At 40.5% G+C, this 16,931-nt stretch overlaps 1 protein-coding gene across 1 annotated transcript in view; it reads left to right on the forward strand.

Moving 5' to 3' along the window:
• The window catches only part of CHRM4 (cholinergic receptor muscarinic 4), a 49,186-nt gene extending 41,302 nt beyond the window's left edge, over positions 1-7,884 (forward strand). Inside the window, exon 2 of the mRNA XM_034417463.2 lies at positions 4,710-7,884. Within this exon, the coding sequence (XP_034273354.1) occupies positions 4,710-6,163 (1,454 nt within the window). The 3' untranslated portion in view covers positions 6,164-7,884. The remainder of the gene's footprint in view (positions 1-4,709) is intronic.
• Positions 7,885-16,931: the final 9,047 nt, after the last annotated feature.

Here is a 16,931-nt window from a genome sequence, read left to right on the forward strand (position 1 = left end):
AATTATCAGATGCATTGGATTCCTTTTTGCAAAGCAGCAGGGAGAGGTATTAATTTGGAAAAAGGAATGTAATATCTGATTGTCTCTCCATTAGCCTTTAAAGCTATTTTTTAAAAAGAGGCTGGGAAGCCTGCTGGACTCTAAGTCCCCTCTCCACCCCTGAAGCTCAGAGGACATTTCAAGAATGTCCTCTGATAATGAAAACTATGTGTTTTCTGACAGACCTAGCACTAGCAATTAAATAAACTTTAAATATATATATATATATATATATATATCCTTAATACATCTTCTTTGGAAGGAAACACAATGGAAGCAAGTGGGAAAAAGACAATAGGATTGTAAACATTATTATCCGAGCTTCTCTTGACGTTACGTGCATGAGGCAAGATGATTGCGCCATAAAGTCTCCTCTGGAAATATCCTGGCTATTATGAAAATGAACCATTGATTCTTTAGCAGGCAAGGAATTTATCATCCTGTTAAAAACTGCAGAACTTGGCTGGGGCTAGATAAGATAATTGGGGGTCTCAGTCTGCTAAGATGACCTAGAAATAGCAGCTATTCTTAGGCATGGAACGAGGCAGTTGCCTCAGACCAATTATAGGTGTTGGTGTCTGTATATGCTTGTGTGTGTGTATGCACACTCACACGCAGATAAGTGGTTACCTTCTTAAGCCATCTGTGGCTTAAAGAGAGCCTTCCACTGTAAAGCAAATTACACTGATGGAAATATTCAAACCTGACTTCGTATCTATCTGTTCTACATCTCCATCGTGTTCCATAGTTTAATACATTTGTAAATTTTCTGTTGTCTGCACAAACACTGTTTAACAGGTTAAAATGGCCAAAGAGAAAACTCAAGCTCATTATAAACTGAGCAATACATCATTGACAAATAACACTACAGAGCCTTGGTGGTGCAGCGGACTAAAGTGCTGTTAACTAGCACTTAGCTGCCAGCTGCCTGCAATTAGTGCGAGTTCAAATCTCACCAGGCTCAAGGTTGACTCAGCCTTCCATCCTTCTGAAGTAGGTAAAATGAGGACCCGGATTGTGGGGGCAATAAGCTGACTTTGTATAAAAAACAACACTGCTTAGGGGGGGCCAAAAGCCCTACTAAGCAGGTATATACAAAAGTATGACGGCTATTGCTTAATGCGTTGTAAGCCGCCCTGAGTCTCCAGAGAAGGACGGCATATAAATCGAACAAACAAACAAACAAACAAACAAACAAATAAATAAATAAATAAATAAATAAATAAATAATAACTTGGGGAATGTACTGTGCAGTGGTGGGATTCAACCGATGTAACAACTGGTTTGTTGGGTGCGCGCACACAGTGCATTTGAAAAAAGCTCTAAAACATGCCTTCTACTTCAGCCCAGTGAATAAAACAGCTGAGGCATGGCAATTCACTCTGCCGCGCCGATCAGCTGGGCTTCAAACACAGGAAATATAAGTCAGTATCGCAGGGGTACAGCAGGGGCTGGTGGGCGGGCCCACCTGATCGTTGGAGCGAACCAGTTCTATCTCAGCTGATCGTCGGAGCTACTGGTACGTCTAAACTGGTGCGAACTGGCAGAATCCCACTCTGGTACTGTGCCTTTTTCTTTCTTTAGACTTAAAAAAAAATAAATAAAGTTCAACTGAAGAAAATAAAACCTTAGAGATTCGCATTATCTAACTATAGTACCAGAATGAACCAGCAGAGGGCAGGCTTCCACAAGAAATTTCCCCAAGTATGTATGAGCCCAAAGCCTAATTATCTGAAAAGAATCTCTCTTACTTTTTCTGAAGTTGAAAGAAAATGAGGAGCTACTTTAAGAGGTCCTTGCTATAAGTATCTTCCGTGGAGGAGGCTAATAGGATTTTGTGGCAACTAGGAACATCAGAGAAAGACTTTACAAATATTAGTTAAAGATAACATGGCCTGGGAAAATGCCCCGATTTAGAATGATATCTCTTTCCTGGCTGCATTATAATCCAGGAAGGGATTATAAGGATTTTAGTTTTACCAGTTTGCTTAGCAGCCTCACACAACTGCATGAGGAATGTAGCTTTGCTGGCATTTCTTCTCCAGAACTTATTCATAAATCTGGGGGTTTCCATAGAATAGAATAGAATAGAATAGAATAGAATAGAATAGAATAGAATAGAATAGAATAGAATAGAATAGAATAGAATAGAATAGAATAGAATTCTTTATTGGCCAAGTGTGATTGGACACACAAAGGAATTTGTCTTGGTGCATATGCTCTCAGTGTACATAAAAGAAAAGATACATTCGTCAAGAATCATAAGGTACAACACTTAATGATAGACATACAGTCAATATGAATCTTAAGGATACCAGCAACAAGGCTACAGTCATACCGTCATAAGTGGGAGGAGATGGGTGATAGGAACGATGAGAAGATTAACAGTAATGCAGACTTAGTGAATAGTTTGACAGTGTTGAGGGAATTATTTGTTTAGCAGAATGATGGCATTTGGGAAAAAACTGTTCTTGGGTCTAGTTGTTCTGGTGTGCAGTGCTCTATAGCCTCGTTTTGAGGGTAGAAGTTGAAACAGGAGTTTACCATGATCCACGAATAGTAAGACTACACAGGTGCAACTGAGTCCAAAGTCTTCATTGTCACTCAGGAGCTTCTCAGCTGAATTATACACCAGAACTTCAAGGAAACCCTAAGCTCCCTCTGAAACCCTGCATGATCTATAAGGCACCTGGGCTGGACTGATTTTCTCCTTTTAGCAGAAGTTAGCAACAGAGAACTCCAAAGCTAACAGTGAGTGATCTGTCCAAGGCTAATAGTAACACTACAGAATTCCAGGATGCTTTGGTACTACCTGAGATAAAACCAGAAGTCGCGTGTGGCACAAGCATGCATGCATGTGCATACACTCGCCTTATTCTTTACAATTGGTACTTCGGATGTAAGGAGAAGGTCCCCCTCCCTGCAGTGAGAAAAGGGTTTTTCCTGTCTCTTGTGATTCACTTGGGTAAATCAGGTAGAGAATTGGGAAGGGAAGTAAATGAAGGTAATGGGGAGAAGGAATTGATCGTTTCTATTCATGTTGTAGTGAGAAATACTGAGGGGAATTGAGGAGGTCTGCCAGATGGATGTGTATTGTAATTGCAAGCCAGATCTTATTAGAGGATTGTTGTTACCTGACACTAGTGGAGTGGAGTGGAAGAGGGGAGCTAGGCAGCCCAGAGGAGTGAAGATAATAGGGAGGAAAGTACTTATGGCAGGAAGAGGGACATATAATGCGAGATGGGAGGAAAAGAAGTTGAGTATCTGGTACCAATCTCTAATTCCAGCCCCCTGTCTCAACTCATGAACAAGGCATCCAGATCACTTGGCTATCCTTGTTTCTGGTTAATGGTTCTGAATGCTAGGTATATCTGTAATAAATTTAACCCTATCTACAATTTAATTGTGGATAAGAGATCAGATCTGGTGTGCACTATTGAGACCTGGCTGAATAAGATGTGAGGAGTCTCCATTATGGACATCTACCCAGTCAGATTTCATATAATCATCAGTCCTGATTTCAGAGTAAGGGAGATAGCCTGGAAATTGTTTCTCATGAGACTCTGGCCTTTGCAAGATCATTTTTCTTCAGGAGGCCAGATATGAGTTGTTTGAACACATTGCAGTAGATTTACCCAGAGTGTTGGTTTTGGGCACTTTTAGTCTCCCTTCTCTGACATCTGAGATGGCTTCAGAATTCATGTCCATAATAATAATCATGGATTTGCCTAGGTTGTCACTGGTACAACCCATGTAGCTGACCATCTACCTGGATTTTATTGTAGAACAGTTGAGGTAAGATCTAGTACTGGAAGACTTTTTCCTTACTCACTTGTTATGGACACTTCATCCTGTCTGTAAGGTTAACTGGAGACACTAATCCTTGCAGATAGAAAGTGTCAATTACAATGGCCTGCCCCAGATTTTGATGGACTTGGAGAAATTCCAGACAGCATTTGGGTAATTTCTTAGAGATCAGGAGGGTAGGTCTATAAATGGCTTGTCTGGAATGTGAGAATGACTAGGGTACTGGACAGATTGAGCACTGCTTGTCAATCTTAGACTGTTCCTTGATTCTTTGAGGTGCTTTGTGAGATGAAATGAGTGAATAGGTACATGAGAAATGGTTCTAACTAGACATATATAGAGCTTAAATTAGAGCTTTTTATTTATGGTGGTAAAGGTGGCTCTGTGGGAATATTTTTCAGTCCTCATTGTATTTGCAGATAGTTAGCTTGATGTACTCATTAGTATGTTTCAAACCCTTCTTGGCTGGCAAACTCTATTGATATATGTTCTAATTGTCTGACCAAACATTGTATGGTTACAATAACTCATATTAATTCTGAATAAAAAGTTGGGTGCAAAGAAGTGACAGAATGATGTTTGCAATGTTATTTGAAAGTTTTAGAGCCTGTAGATCTCAAAAAGTAAAAACATATGGGCTAAACTTCATCCCATCTAGTTAACTAAATTTTGAAATAGCTGACATAAAGGAACTAAGCTTGGTACCCCATGAGCATCACAGCTTAATGGAGATTTGAATACTAGTCTTCCCAGTCCCAATTGAGTTGTCAAAGCTTGCTCTATTGTTTAAGTGTTGCAGATGTATAATATATCTCCAATGTCTTTTTCCTTCCTTCCTTCCTTCCTTCCCTCCCTTTCTGCAGACTTCACATATAATTTGTCTTCTCAGCCTGAACTGTTAAGGATGGCCAACTTCACCAATGGCAATTTCACCAAGGAAAACATCGCTAAGTATAAAATTGTGGAAATGATTTTCATAGCTACCGTAACTGGGTCACTTAGTCTTGTCACTGTGGTTGGAAATATCTTGGTCATGCTGTCCATCAAAGTGAACCGCCAACTTCAGACTGTCAACAACTATTTCCTCTTTAGCTTGGCCTGTGCTGACTTGATAATTGGCATCTTCTCAATGAATCTCTACACCGTGTATATAGTTAAGGGCTATTGGCCACTTGGGGCTGTAGTATGTGACCTCTGGCTGGCGCTGGACTATGTAGTGAGTAATGCCTCTGTCATGAACTTACTCATCATCAGTTTTGACCGCTATTTCTGCGTTACCAAACCACTGACCTACCCAGCTAGGCGGACAACCAAAATGGCAGGACTGATGATTGCAGTTGCTTGGATATTATCCTTTATCCTCTGGGCACCTGCCATATTGTTTTGGCAGTTCATTGTCGGAGAGAGGACAGTACCAGAAGGACAGTGTTACATTCAGTTCCTCTCCAATCCGGCTGTAACCTTTGGCACAGCTATTGCTGCTTTCTACCTCCCAGTGGTTATCATGACTGTGCTGTACATCCACATCTCATTGGCCAGCCGGAGCCGTGTAAGAAGGCACAAACCAGAGAGTAAGAAAGAGAAGCGGACTAAGCCACTCAGTTTTCTGAAAAGTCCTCTGGTCAAGCAGAATAACAACAATTCTCCCAAGAAAGTGGTGGAGGTGAAGGAGGAGGCAAAAAACGGGAAAGTAGAAGAGCAGCCGTTGCAACCATCTGAAACTACTGGCCACCAAGAGGAGAAAGAAACCTCTAATGAATCCAGCACAGTAAGTATCACCCAGACGAATAAAGAGAAACAGGGGCTGGAGATTGTACCAGCTGATACAGGTGAGAGCCCTGCCCATCCTCGGATCAACCCTGGCTCTAAGTGGTCCAAAATTAAGATAGTCACTAAACAAACTGGGACTGAATGTGTCACTGCCATTGAGATTGTCGCAGAGAAAGAAGCCCGTTCCACCCCAATTACCTTATCAAACAGCCGTCCAGCTAACGTTGCCAGGAAATTTGCCAGCATTGCCAGGAGTCAGGTTAGGAAGAAGCGACAAATGGCAGCTCGAGAGAAGAAAGTCACCAGAACCATTTTTGCCATCTTGTTGGCTTTCATTTTGACATGGACACCTTACAACGTGATGGTTCTCATTAATACTTTCTGTGATTATTGTGTTCCTGAAACAGTCTGGTCCATTGGGTACTGGTTGTGTTATGTCAACAGCACCATCAACCCAGCTTGTTATGCCCTTTGCAATGCTACCTTCAAGAAAACCTTTAAGCATCTTCTTATGTGTCAGTACAGGAATATTGGTACCGCAAGATAATCTGGATTTGGGGGAAGACTCAGCAATGGGGTCGTGTGTGGAGATTTGTTATTCTCCAACCAGATAACTCTATTATTCTTAGTCATACCATTCATTACTAGATGGAGCCTTTCACCAAATACAGAATCAGAACTAGTGAAAACATATGATTTCGACATACTTGGCTCTTAAATATTCACCAAGAAATAGGCAGATCTTCCACCCAGATAATCCTCTTGACTGTGCTTCTTCAGAAAACAAAGAAGAAGAAGGAAGCTAGGGATTAGATGTGGTGAAGCCTCACAGTATCACCGACAGACAGACGTAACAGACCATGCTCTTTTGCCCTGCTGCTCTTGAAATAATATAAACTTTCATGATCTTCTAATTTCTGTCTGACTAAACTAGGATGCCTCTATTGGTGGCTAGGTGGTATATTAGAAAGAAATGCAACAAAAAAGATCCTTCTTTCCTTGGATGCATTGCTGGCTTTAAACTTGTGTGCACCTATGAGACAGAAAGAGTAGCAAGGGACAACAGGGTTAATTAATTAAACAGTGAAAATGAAAACAAAAATATATTGTTTCAGCACCAATCATCAAGCTGTATCAATTTCTATTTGTAGGCTCTAGGATTTTGTCTAGTTGAATTTCCAGTGTCCCAGATGCAAGGGACTTGTTCCTCTCAGGGAATATATCAGCTGCTGGATAGACCTGTCCGCTTCATAGGCTTCTCAAGGACCTTACCAAATCTGCCTCAACTTCATTTCTCCATGGCAGGCTGTTGGGCCAAACAGATTTCTTTCAGGATGAGTTTTTTCAAAACCTCAGATTGTTTTGAAAAAACAAAAAACAGGAATATCACATGGATACTCAAAGTCAGTTCTACAACATTTTGGGTCATGTGTCAAAGTTGTCTAAAGTTATTAATCTCAAAGGTAAGCATGGTGTCCTTGAAGCAGTGGAAGCTCAATTGCAGCTCCAAGAAGAACAGCAAACCAGGCAACAATGATGGTGGAAGAAGAGCTCTACGCTGGCAAGTCTTTCTAAGAGAGTCTTTAAAGCCCTTCGTTTTTGTTCCTTTTAAAATTATGTCACCATGCATACCAAGTCCCCCTTGCTCTACACATATTTGCTTAAGTATCATTTCTTTTTATGTACTTATTTTTTTAAAAAATATTTGATACTAGGTTCTGAAGCAGGCTGTGGCGGAGAAAAAAAATGAGTGGCTGCCCCACTCGTTTCTGCATTATGAATTTGAGGGCACACTAAGAAGATACTCATGAGCTTTGTAAATGAGCATTGCCTTCCTTCTAGTCAGTGTTGTCATAGATCCCTCAGCATGTGGGTTCCAGTGTACATATGCAGCCTAAATCCCAGAATACTCATGTTCCGTGTAAACCCATTAAATTGCTCAGTGTCTCTGGCACCCTCAGGAACATATTAGAGCAGAGTATAATCAGTGATCCAATGTTTCCTGGGTTGGTCGGAGTGACCATGGCTATAGATCTCTCTATTTCATGGCTAAGGGCTCTCAGTTTAAGAGATGCCCTTACATTTGGCCAAAGGCTCCTGCTTCATGTGGCTGTAGAGGCAGCTAGGCTGCCACTGCCTTTCACATAATTTGCATAATGTTGCCCAAAATGCCTTGCAGTGTTTTTTAAAAATTAATTTATTAATTTATTTGTTACAACTACAGTGGGAACCACTTAAACAAATAAAAGAATTGAACTACATATAGCACACCTTTGGGTCAATCTTTTTTCAATGAGTTGCAAATATTCTTCTCCTCCACAGAGCATCATTTAAGATATTAGGGATTAAACTTGAAACTCTCTCAAGATTTTGTGAATTAAGAGGTCTCATGAAAAAATTCAAGATGAACTAGGGAGTGTTCCCCAATCTAGTGACCTCTGGATCTGTTGGCCAGAATTCCTAGCCAATTCAATGTATTCCAAGGGAATCAAATTGGAAAACTTCCAATTTAGAATATTTTAAATAACGGTTAGGATGATATAATAGATCTTTTGTAAATTTAATCAAGTTGTAAAGCTATATAACATGTAAAATAAAGTTATGGTAATCTAGAATAAGAAATAGTTATTGGTTAAGATGCTTAAAGATTACTTGCTCAGAATTAACTTATCCTAAAATACCATTTTGGAACTAGAATGACTTAATAGGAAATTAAGAGTGGACTGTCACATAGCCGTATTCCCACAATAAACTAAGATAATTTGACAGGCCTAGCACCTCATTGGAATCTGGATTATAGGTTAAATTGTGGTTAAGGAGTACATTAACAATTTTAACAATGTTTTGTTAACCTTCTTTCCTTGTGTTTTCTGGACCTATACATCAAGATTAACTGCTTGTAAACTTTGGTTCTGGACTCCACACTCTAAGAGGTGACTAGAATGGTTGCAAAATGGGACTGCACAAGTTGCATCCGCAATAGTTAAAGCAAACATTTCAACTGGTTAGACACTGTCCAGGTAATTATGATATCTTTTATAGCAATAGCACTTAGGCTTATATATTGCTACATAGATCTTTATAGTACTCTCTAAGTGGTTTACAAATGTCAGAGCTTTCCCCAGACTCCAGGACTGGCCCATGTTACTCCCCAACCTCCTCACAGTCCGAATCTGCTGCCAGCTCCACTGGCTGCTGGCGGGCCACAACACTGCCAGGTAATTCCTCCTTACTTCCAGGTTGGATCTCCTTCTAATGCGTTTCCATCCATTGCTTCATGTCCTGCCCTCAGGTGCAACAGAGAATAAATGGATGCTGTTTTCCCTGTGACAGCCCTTCAAGTATTGGAATTCTGTATCATGTCTCCCCTAAGCCTTTTCTTCGTTAGACTAAACATACCTATTTCCCTTAGCTATTCACCATACAATTTAGCCTTCTTATCCCCTTTGGCTGTGCAGGTTTTTTCTGAAAACCACTTTTATTCCTTGATACCTGCTGCCATATGCTATGAAAATGTCCCAAAGCCCTTGAAAATGTAATTACTGGAATAAGTAAGTGGAATTATATAAAAACACGCATCCAATAGGACACAGAAGCTGAAACTTATATAGTGGAAAACCAGGAGGAAAAGCTTATTCCAGTTTGGATTATTATTATTATTATTATTATTGCAATGTAGATGAGAAAAAGACTCATTTTACTGTAATTCCACATGACGACTACAAATGTGATGAGTTGCTGAGATTCATATTTTGAAGCAAGAAATTGGTAAGTGTGATAGCTGCCCTCAACCTTTGGAACCCCCTGCCAAGGGAGATCAGGCCAGCTCCTTTTAAAAAGGTAGGGGGAAAAACATTTTTTAAAAAAATACTCAAAACAAACCTTTGATGGTATTTTAGATTGCTGAGTTGAGTTTTGAACAACGTCTTGAAACAATTTTTTTTAGAATAGTATTTTCACTAAAATACAATTTAACAAGGGTTCTTACAAGAATTGGGTTTTTGTTTGATTTAAAAACTTTTAAAACTGGCTCAGATATCATTCTTTAAAGGAAAAGAATGTTATCATTCAGATAATTAAACTATCAGTCAAATGGGGTGAATCCTAAATGCTGAACAGAACCTATAAGGTATAATCACATGGTTAATTGTAAATTGCCCTCTGGAACAAAAATTTCCCTTCTTGACCCCCATGTCAGTGGTGGGTTGCTACCGGTTCACCCCAGATTGGGCAAACCAGTAGCGGCTGTGGCAGGAGGCGCCGCCCACCCGCCTGGATGCATGCGCAGAAGCGTCTCACACACGCACAAACTGGTAGCAAACTAAATTGAAACCCACTACTGCCCCATGTGACTGTCTTAAAAAGAAGCAATGAGCTTAAATAGATGCATCCCTTGAGGTTGTTTTTCTGTTATTTAAAAGTAAGGTAAATCTATAGCCCTGCAGACTTTTATTATTCTGATAACCAGGTCTGGGAGGTCAAATTGTTGCATCCTGGAAAGTCCCTGGAGGACTCAATTGAAAGGTAGCTTTAATCAGGAAGGGCTACAAGCATTGCTAAGCAGTGATAACTACATAGCAAATGAATGAGTTTTCTTTCCTGGGCCAACAGGGACTTCTGATGGATGAAGCAATAAAGAACAGAGCAGCAGCAAGCTTTTGCAGTGTCCTGCAAAATCAAGCTCTGAAATTCTAGGGCTGAATGCTAAGCATAGAGGTAAAAAACGTAGAGCCTTGAAACAAGGAAGCTGCTTGCAGACAAAGAGACCTCAGTATATATCTTGGTTTAACGTGGGGTTAGGTTGGAGGTGCCAGGTAAGTTAAGAAAAGTGTGTGACTCCATGGCATTCAAAATAGTTGTTTTCTTTTATTCAAGTTGGAAGTATTACAAAAATAAAGCTTGATGACAGCACTGTACTTTCATTGGCATTAATTAACCTAATTAACATCAAGCATTCAAAGGTTCACTAAAATGTTTCCTGCAAGTTTAAAAGCAAAATGCCAGGCCTTGCACCAACAGAACTTAATTGAAAGCCACATTCCTGTTTCTTGCCTTAGTCATCTAAGAGGTGGTTTCCCACCCCCACCCCCACAACATTCATATGCTATATAACAAAGTTCTCAAGTTGATTTACAGTTTAAAAGGGCCTCTGTTTATTGGATGAGGAATTGGAATGGGACTCCTCAAGACTCTAATATTCTGAGAAAGACATATGGAAGAAAATGATCTTTCTAATAACCTGGTTCAAAGCTATTTGTAGCTTTAAGGAACTTCAGACCAACTTATTAAACAAGAACCAGAAGCAGATCAGGACCAAAGCAGCTGGGGAAGCATAATAAGATTGAAATGTCCTGTTCTCAGTGTCATTGTGACCCCTGTTTTGGATTAACAGAATTGCATACAAAGGGAATTGTATCCACAATTCATTGTCACAGGACATGTTACTAAAGCATGCAAGCATGGCCAAGCTATTTTTATTTGGATACGAGCAAATCAGCCAAAGGTATTAAAAGATTTATTTATTTCCCAGCTTATTATTTTTATAAATAACTTAAGGCAGCGAACACACACAATACTCCTATTTTCCTGACAACCACCACTCTGTGAGGTAAGTAGGATTTCCCACTAACCTGCTAAGAAAATTGTTAGCTCAATGACTAAAACCGGTATTTCAATGATATTGAACTCCAACCAAGACAAAATGGAAACATTTTCTTTGCTAGAGCAGCTGCCAATCAATAATATTTCCATCTTGTGTGGACTAACACAGGATCCTCAGCAGTAATATAGATTCCAAATATTGCTGTCTTGAAATAAGAGTACAGAGGATAGAATGTACATCGTGTTAATGATGACTGGGTAATTCTAGATGTTTAAATCACAGATGGGATCTTGCATAAGTTTTAGGGCACATCTATGTAAAAGATCTGTGCCATTTCTGATCCTCCTTGGAATTATCGGATTGCCTGATGTTGGCTGGCTTTCATTGTTAAATTAATTTGTTTTCCTGGTTCTTATAGTCAGGGGTGAGCTTCAAAAATTTTAGCAAGGGGTTCTCTGCCGGGTTGCTGGGTGGGCGTGGCCATGGTGGGCGTGGCCTAGTTGACCTCCTGCACCATGGTGGGGAGGCGTTTTTGCCCTCCCCGGGCTCCGGAGGCTATCCTTGAGCCTCTGGGAGGGCGAAAATGGCCTCCCCAGGTTCCTGAGGCCCTCTGGAGGCCGAACATCCAGTAGGCCTGTTTTTCACACACACCCCGAGCCTCCCAGAGCCTCTGCGCGCACCCTGCACTTACCTGCATCCAAAACGGGCTGCGTGGGGACTCCTGGGAGGGGCGGGGCCAGCCAGGAGTGGGATTTGGGGGTTCTCCAGACTGCACAGAATCATAGCTAGAGATTCTCCCAAACCCCTGCGAACCCCCAGCAGCCCACCCCTGCTTATAGTTGATTTGAAACCAAAGCACAGCAGTTTTTTTCAGACAGGCTGCAGTTCTGTGGAGCTTGTATGTGGGTCACTTTTTCACTAGTGGAATCTGTTGACTCATTCCAAGATTCTGCTCCTGCACTGTCTGCACCTCAAAGCTATACAAGTTCAATATCCTGGAGATTGTTCATATTATTTAGAACTTAGTCATTCTTTCCTGAACATAATTGCTGAACATTAAATACACTTTAAATTGCCTTTTGAAACTTTTAAGTGAAGCAGATGGACAGTGGCAAGAGCTAGGTATGTCTAGCCTATAGAAGAGAAGGATTAATATTTGAGGGCCTGTCACAAAGAAGAGAGAATTGACTTATTTTTCAGAGTATTAGAGGGCAGGTCAAGAAGTAATGGGTGGAAGCTTATCAACCTTCTGGAGAACCGGTTGTTAACTTTCTGAGCAGTTTGGTGAACTGGTTGTTGGAAGAAATCATTAGGGCAGAGAACCGGTTGTTAAATTACTTGAATCCCATCACTGATTATAACTATTTGGGAGGAAGAATGCTGACCATTTTTAATTTCCTTTTTGCACAGAGCAGAAGTGAGAGATTTTTTTTTGTTGTTAAACTGGGATCCAAGGGATCATAAAAAGTGGGGCATTTACTGACCAATATTCTGGGTGCTCTTCTGTTAATGAGTGACAGAAACATTGTCTAGCATTGTCTAGGTGACTGTTGCAAATTTTCAGTATTTCGGGTCTGCAGATGGGAGGCTAACATCAAATTGTTTTGTAAAATAAACGCGGAAGGACGTTTGAATCTGCCATGTTTCTCACACAGTGGTTCTTCCTTTTGATAATGGATATTAAGATAAATCCAATTATTTATGTTACTAAGATAAATGAAATGAAACAAATGCAAAAAAATATATATAATTTCAGAGGACAAAATATTGGGGATTCTAGAACCTTATTTAGTACAAAATGTAGCTTGAATGGATATCTAGCATATTTAATAAAGAAGTTCATAGCGTTTGAAGACTACAATGCAGAGAGGCCCACCAGCACCTCAGAGGAAATTACCTCTTATTTTTGTTCTTATTGTATTAAATGTTCAACATAACCTGGAGGTTATCCACATTGTTGGGCTGAAGAAGAGATTTGATTTTTAAGAGCTATAAGAGAGTTATAAAAGGTCTCTGAATACACAGTGCAAAAAAACATTGATTTTCTATGTTTACACCCTGAGGAGGCAAGTCATCTTTTACAATCTATCAACAAAATGGGTGATGATTAGGCTTTTGAAACAGACTTGCTATCACAAGCAGTTTTATCTTAATGGATTTTTATTTTATTTTTTAAAAAAACACTATTCAATTAAAGATATGAAACTATGTAGAACCAAGGAAAGAAAAAAATTTTACAGGAGAGAAAAGGGGGAAGAGCAGGCTGCACATGATCCTGGGATTAGAGGACTATGTGTCTCGTTTGGCATACTGAAGAATCTGGTATGGTGTTCTAATCTACTTTGGGTGCAAAGCCAGGTTTTGCTTGGCACTTGGCCTGCGACAGAGTTCCCGAAGGAAGGTTTTTTTGGGGGGGGGGCAGGAGGGGACCAGGATAATTAAGTATTACCCCATTAGAAAATGTCCCCTGCCTTTGAGTCTGCTTCCAATCATCCTGTGACATTTCTAGTCCTGCTTTGGTTACGAAGATGACAGCTCAGTCAGACTTAGATAGGTGAAGAACATAAAGAGGTTTCAGCTTGGACCATTGATCCAGCTCAGTCAGGATTCCCCAGCTCACCGGCTTTGCCAAAGTAGGTTGTGGCAGCAACTCTCCCATCTTCTCTAGAAGGAAGATAAATTGCACAAACCCAGACTCTGGGGCTTCAAGTAAGGGTCTTACCCCTTCTTAACAACAGATGCCGGGACCTGAAACTTGATCAAAACAAGGGTTCCTCTACCACCGAGTTATATTCTTTTTTCAGCCATTAAAAAAATAGAAAATGGGCCAAAGCAGAAGCTGCCTAAGAGAAAACTAGGCCAGTTCCAAAGGCCAAAACAATTATAACAAAAGTATCTCAATATTTACATGATTGTAATCATGTAATTACAATGGTTACATGAACTGGGCATGGCTAGTCTAGTGAAGAGAAGGACCAGGGGAGACATGATAGTCTTCCAATATTTGAGGGACTGCCACAGAGAAGGGGGTCAAGCTGTTTTCCAAAGCACCTGAAGGCCAGACAAGGAATAATGGATGGAAACTGACCAAGGAGAGATTCAACCTAGAAATGAGGAGGAACTTTCTGACAGTGAGAAGAACAATCAACCAATGGAACAGCTTGCCTTCAGAAGTTGTGGGAACTTCATCACTTGAGACTTTCAAGAAAAGATTGGACTGCCATTTGTCAGAAATGATGTAGGGTGTCCTGCTTGAGCAAGGGGTTGGACTAGATGACCTATAAGGTCCCTTCCAACTCTGTTAATCTGTTATGTATGTTCTCTCATTATACAACAGAATTTCAAACCCCCGGCTTCTTTTAAACTGCTGTCCTCCAGATAGATATCCAGATAGATAGGGTTTCTAGAATTTAGATACGCTGAGAATTCTTGAAATTGCCATCTCCACCTTTCTGGAGGTAGGAGAGGGCTCTTGGTAGGATAGATGGTCCTATGTACACAGACCCCAGTGTTTGCCAGGGATTTGATTCAGTGGGAGCAAAAAACAGCCCCTACCCTCCAGTCAAAGGCACAGGATTCAAGGTTTTGGCACTGGAGGGGGAAAATGCCTCTTCCAGCAACCTTCAGCAATACTACCATAAATTAATCAACACTTTGCTACCCCTTTGTTCCATTCAGCATCAGTGATCCTAAGGATAGCTGCTTCATCCCGTATTTAAACATTAACTTCCCCATAATGAAAAGAGAACCCCCGTTGAAACATGAAGGAATTTGTCTTCCCCTCCTCTCTTCCATGTAGAACAACGCAGAAGTGGAGTCAAATGTTTTCCCTAAATCTAGTTTTATTTTTGGCTTCCGTGCAAAAAGGAACAGAATACTATAAAGGCTACCAATGAATCTATATGTGCATGCATGTGCAGAAACCCACATATGAAAGTATTTTTAGAAAAAAGGCAGCAAAAACCTCATTAAGTGTTTGCCAACTTTCTCCTCTCCTTCTGACTGACAGTAAGAACAAGAAAATGTCAGGAATGGGCTGAAGGAATCCAAGGAGCAGCTGGTAGAATATTAGTGGCATTTTCACCATGGTTTTTCTAAAATGGTTATGGTCCAGTGGTAGAGATTTAAGATATGCAATAATTAGCTCCAAATCCATCAGCACCGATCAACAGCAATGAATCTTATTGGAATGGGGAGAGGAGCTGGGTTTGTCCAATGATGCCCCCAATGTGGCAAATGGGCAAGGATATTGGAAGATGCATTTCAACCTCTCCATCCCTGCAGAATCATTAAAATAGGAACTTTGTTCTATCAGGAACAAGGCAAGGAAGACGTAAAACAGAAAAACAAAGTTTATGGAAGGAGTGGAAATAAATAGGCAGGATAATAGAAGGGGTGATGGGAGGCTGTTGAAAAAGTAAAATGCTTTAACATCTTCATCTTTTGATCCCACTTCCCCCCCCCCCAAAAGGATGCCCGTAACAAACAGGCTTACAAACTGAAACTGGGAGAATGTTGCACTGTTGAACACAATGGCAGAGATTAAAACGCCAGAGATTAACCATCCTGGATAATCAACACATAATTGATTTGTTGAAAGGTGATTCTGCCATGAGATGTGAGGCATGCTACAGAAATCCTATGTGCACAAGCTTCCAGTCTCTAAAAGTCCAAAGAAGTAATAATCACTGGCCTGTCCAAAGATCCCTACTTTTCTGTAGTGGACCATTGTATCTGAAGCAATCAAATATCATCACCGGTTGCCTGGATAATTTTTTTTCCAGCCCATTTTTTAATAAATGTATTAGGATTACAATTCCCAGAACTGTGAGGCATATTTAGAACTGTGGCTATACTATACATTCTCACTTCATTGTATTCTTAAAGGAGTTTAATTAAGAAGAAATACCTGATCTAGCCAGGTAGAAAATAAACTATTAACAAATGAAGGTGATTCTAGATGAGCAAAGCTCCAGACATGGCTATACACAATGGCAGTAAAGGGAGATATAGTGTGCATCATATTGCACAAATGTGAAATATTTTTCCAAACTGCCATTTTTTTGCTCTCAAGACTAGATCGGTTTCCAAACAGAGGAACACAGAGGAAGCAAAACCATGGCACACCTCCAGCCCTGTTTATAGAGCTAGGATCCTCTTCTTTCAATTCTCTTTATTATGCTTTGTCCCTACTCCAAGGACAAGTCTTTGAGAAGTTGTTGAGAGGTGCGAGACCTCTGCAGTCACCTGTTCCCAGACAGTGGCTCTGGAAAAGTGGCAACTATGTGGATCTCAACATCATCTTACTCTAGATGCTCATGACATACAAACCTTAAATTTATCCTTAACCTACCTAAAATGATATATTTTTGATACAAATAGTCCTTGGGTTATGGCCACTCATTTAACAACTGTCCTTTGATCAGTCTTTGAAGTTGCCCCCATTACAGTATCCATGCCGTCATGTGATCACAATTCAGGTGCTTGGCAACCAGCTTGCAATTACAATTGTTGCAGCATCCTGGGATCATGTCAATGCCAGCTTCTCACAAGCAAAGTCAATGGGGAAGCCAACAGGAGGTTGCAAGTTGCTTCCATAAAACCCTCCAACTCCTATGGCTTTTTGTCCCAAGAAGCCCCCAGGCACAGAGCTCAATATTCTATAATTCCCACCACCCATACTCCATGGCGACCCAGTGGTACCCACCCATTC

Source organism: Pantherophis guttatus, chromosome 1 (genome assembly GCF_059756535.1).
Source record: "Pantherophis guttatus breed Tessera chromosome 1, ASM5975653v1, whole genome shotgun sequence".
NCBI lineage: Eukaryota > Metazoa > Chordata > Lepidosauria > Squamata > Colubridae > Pantherophis > Pantherophis guttatus.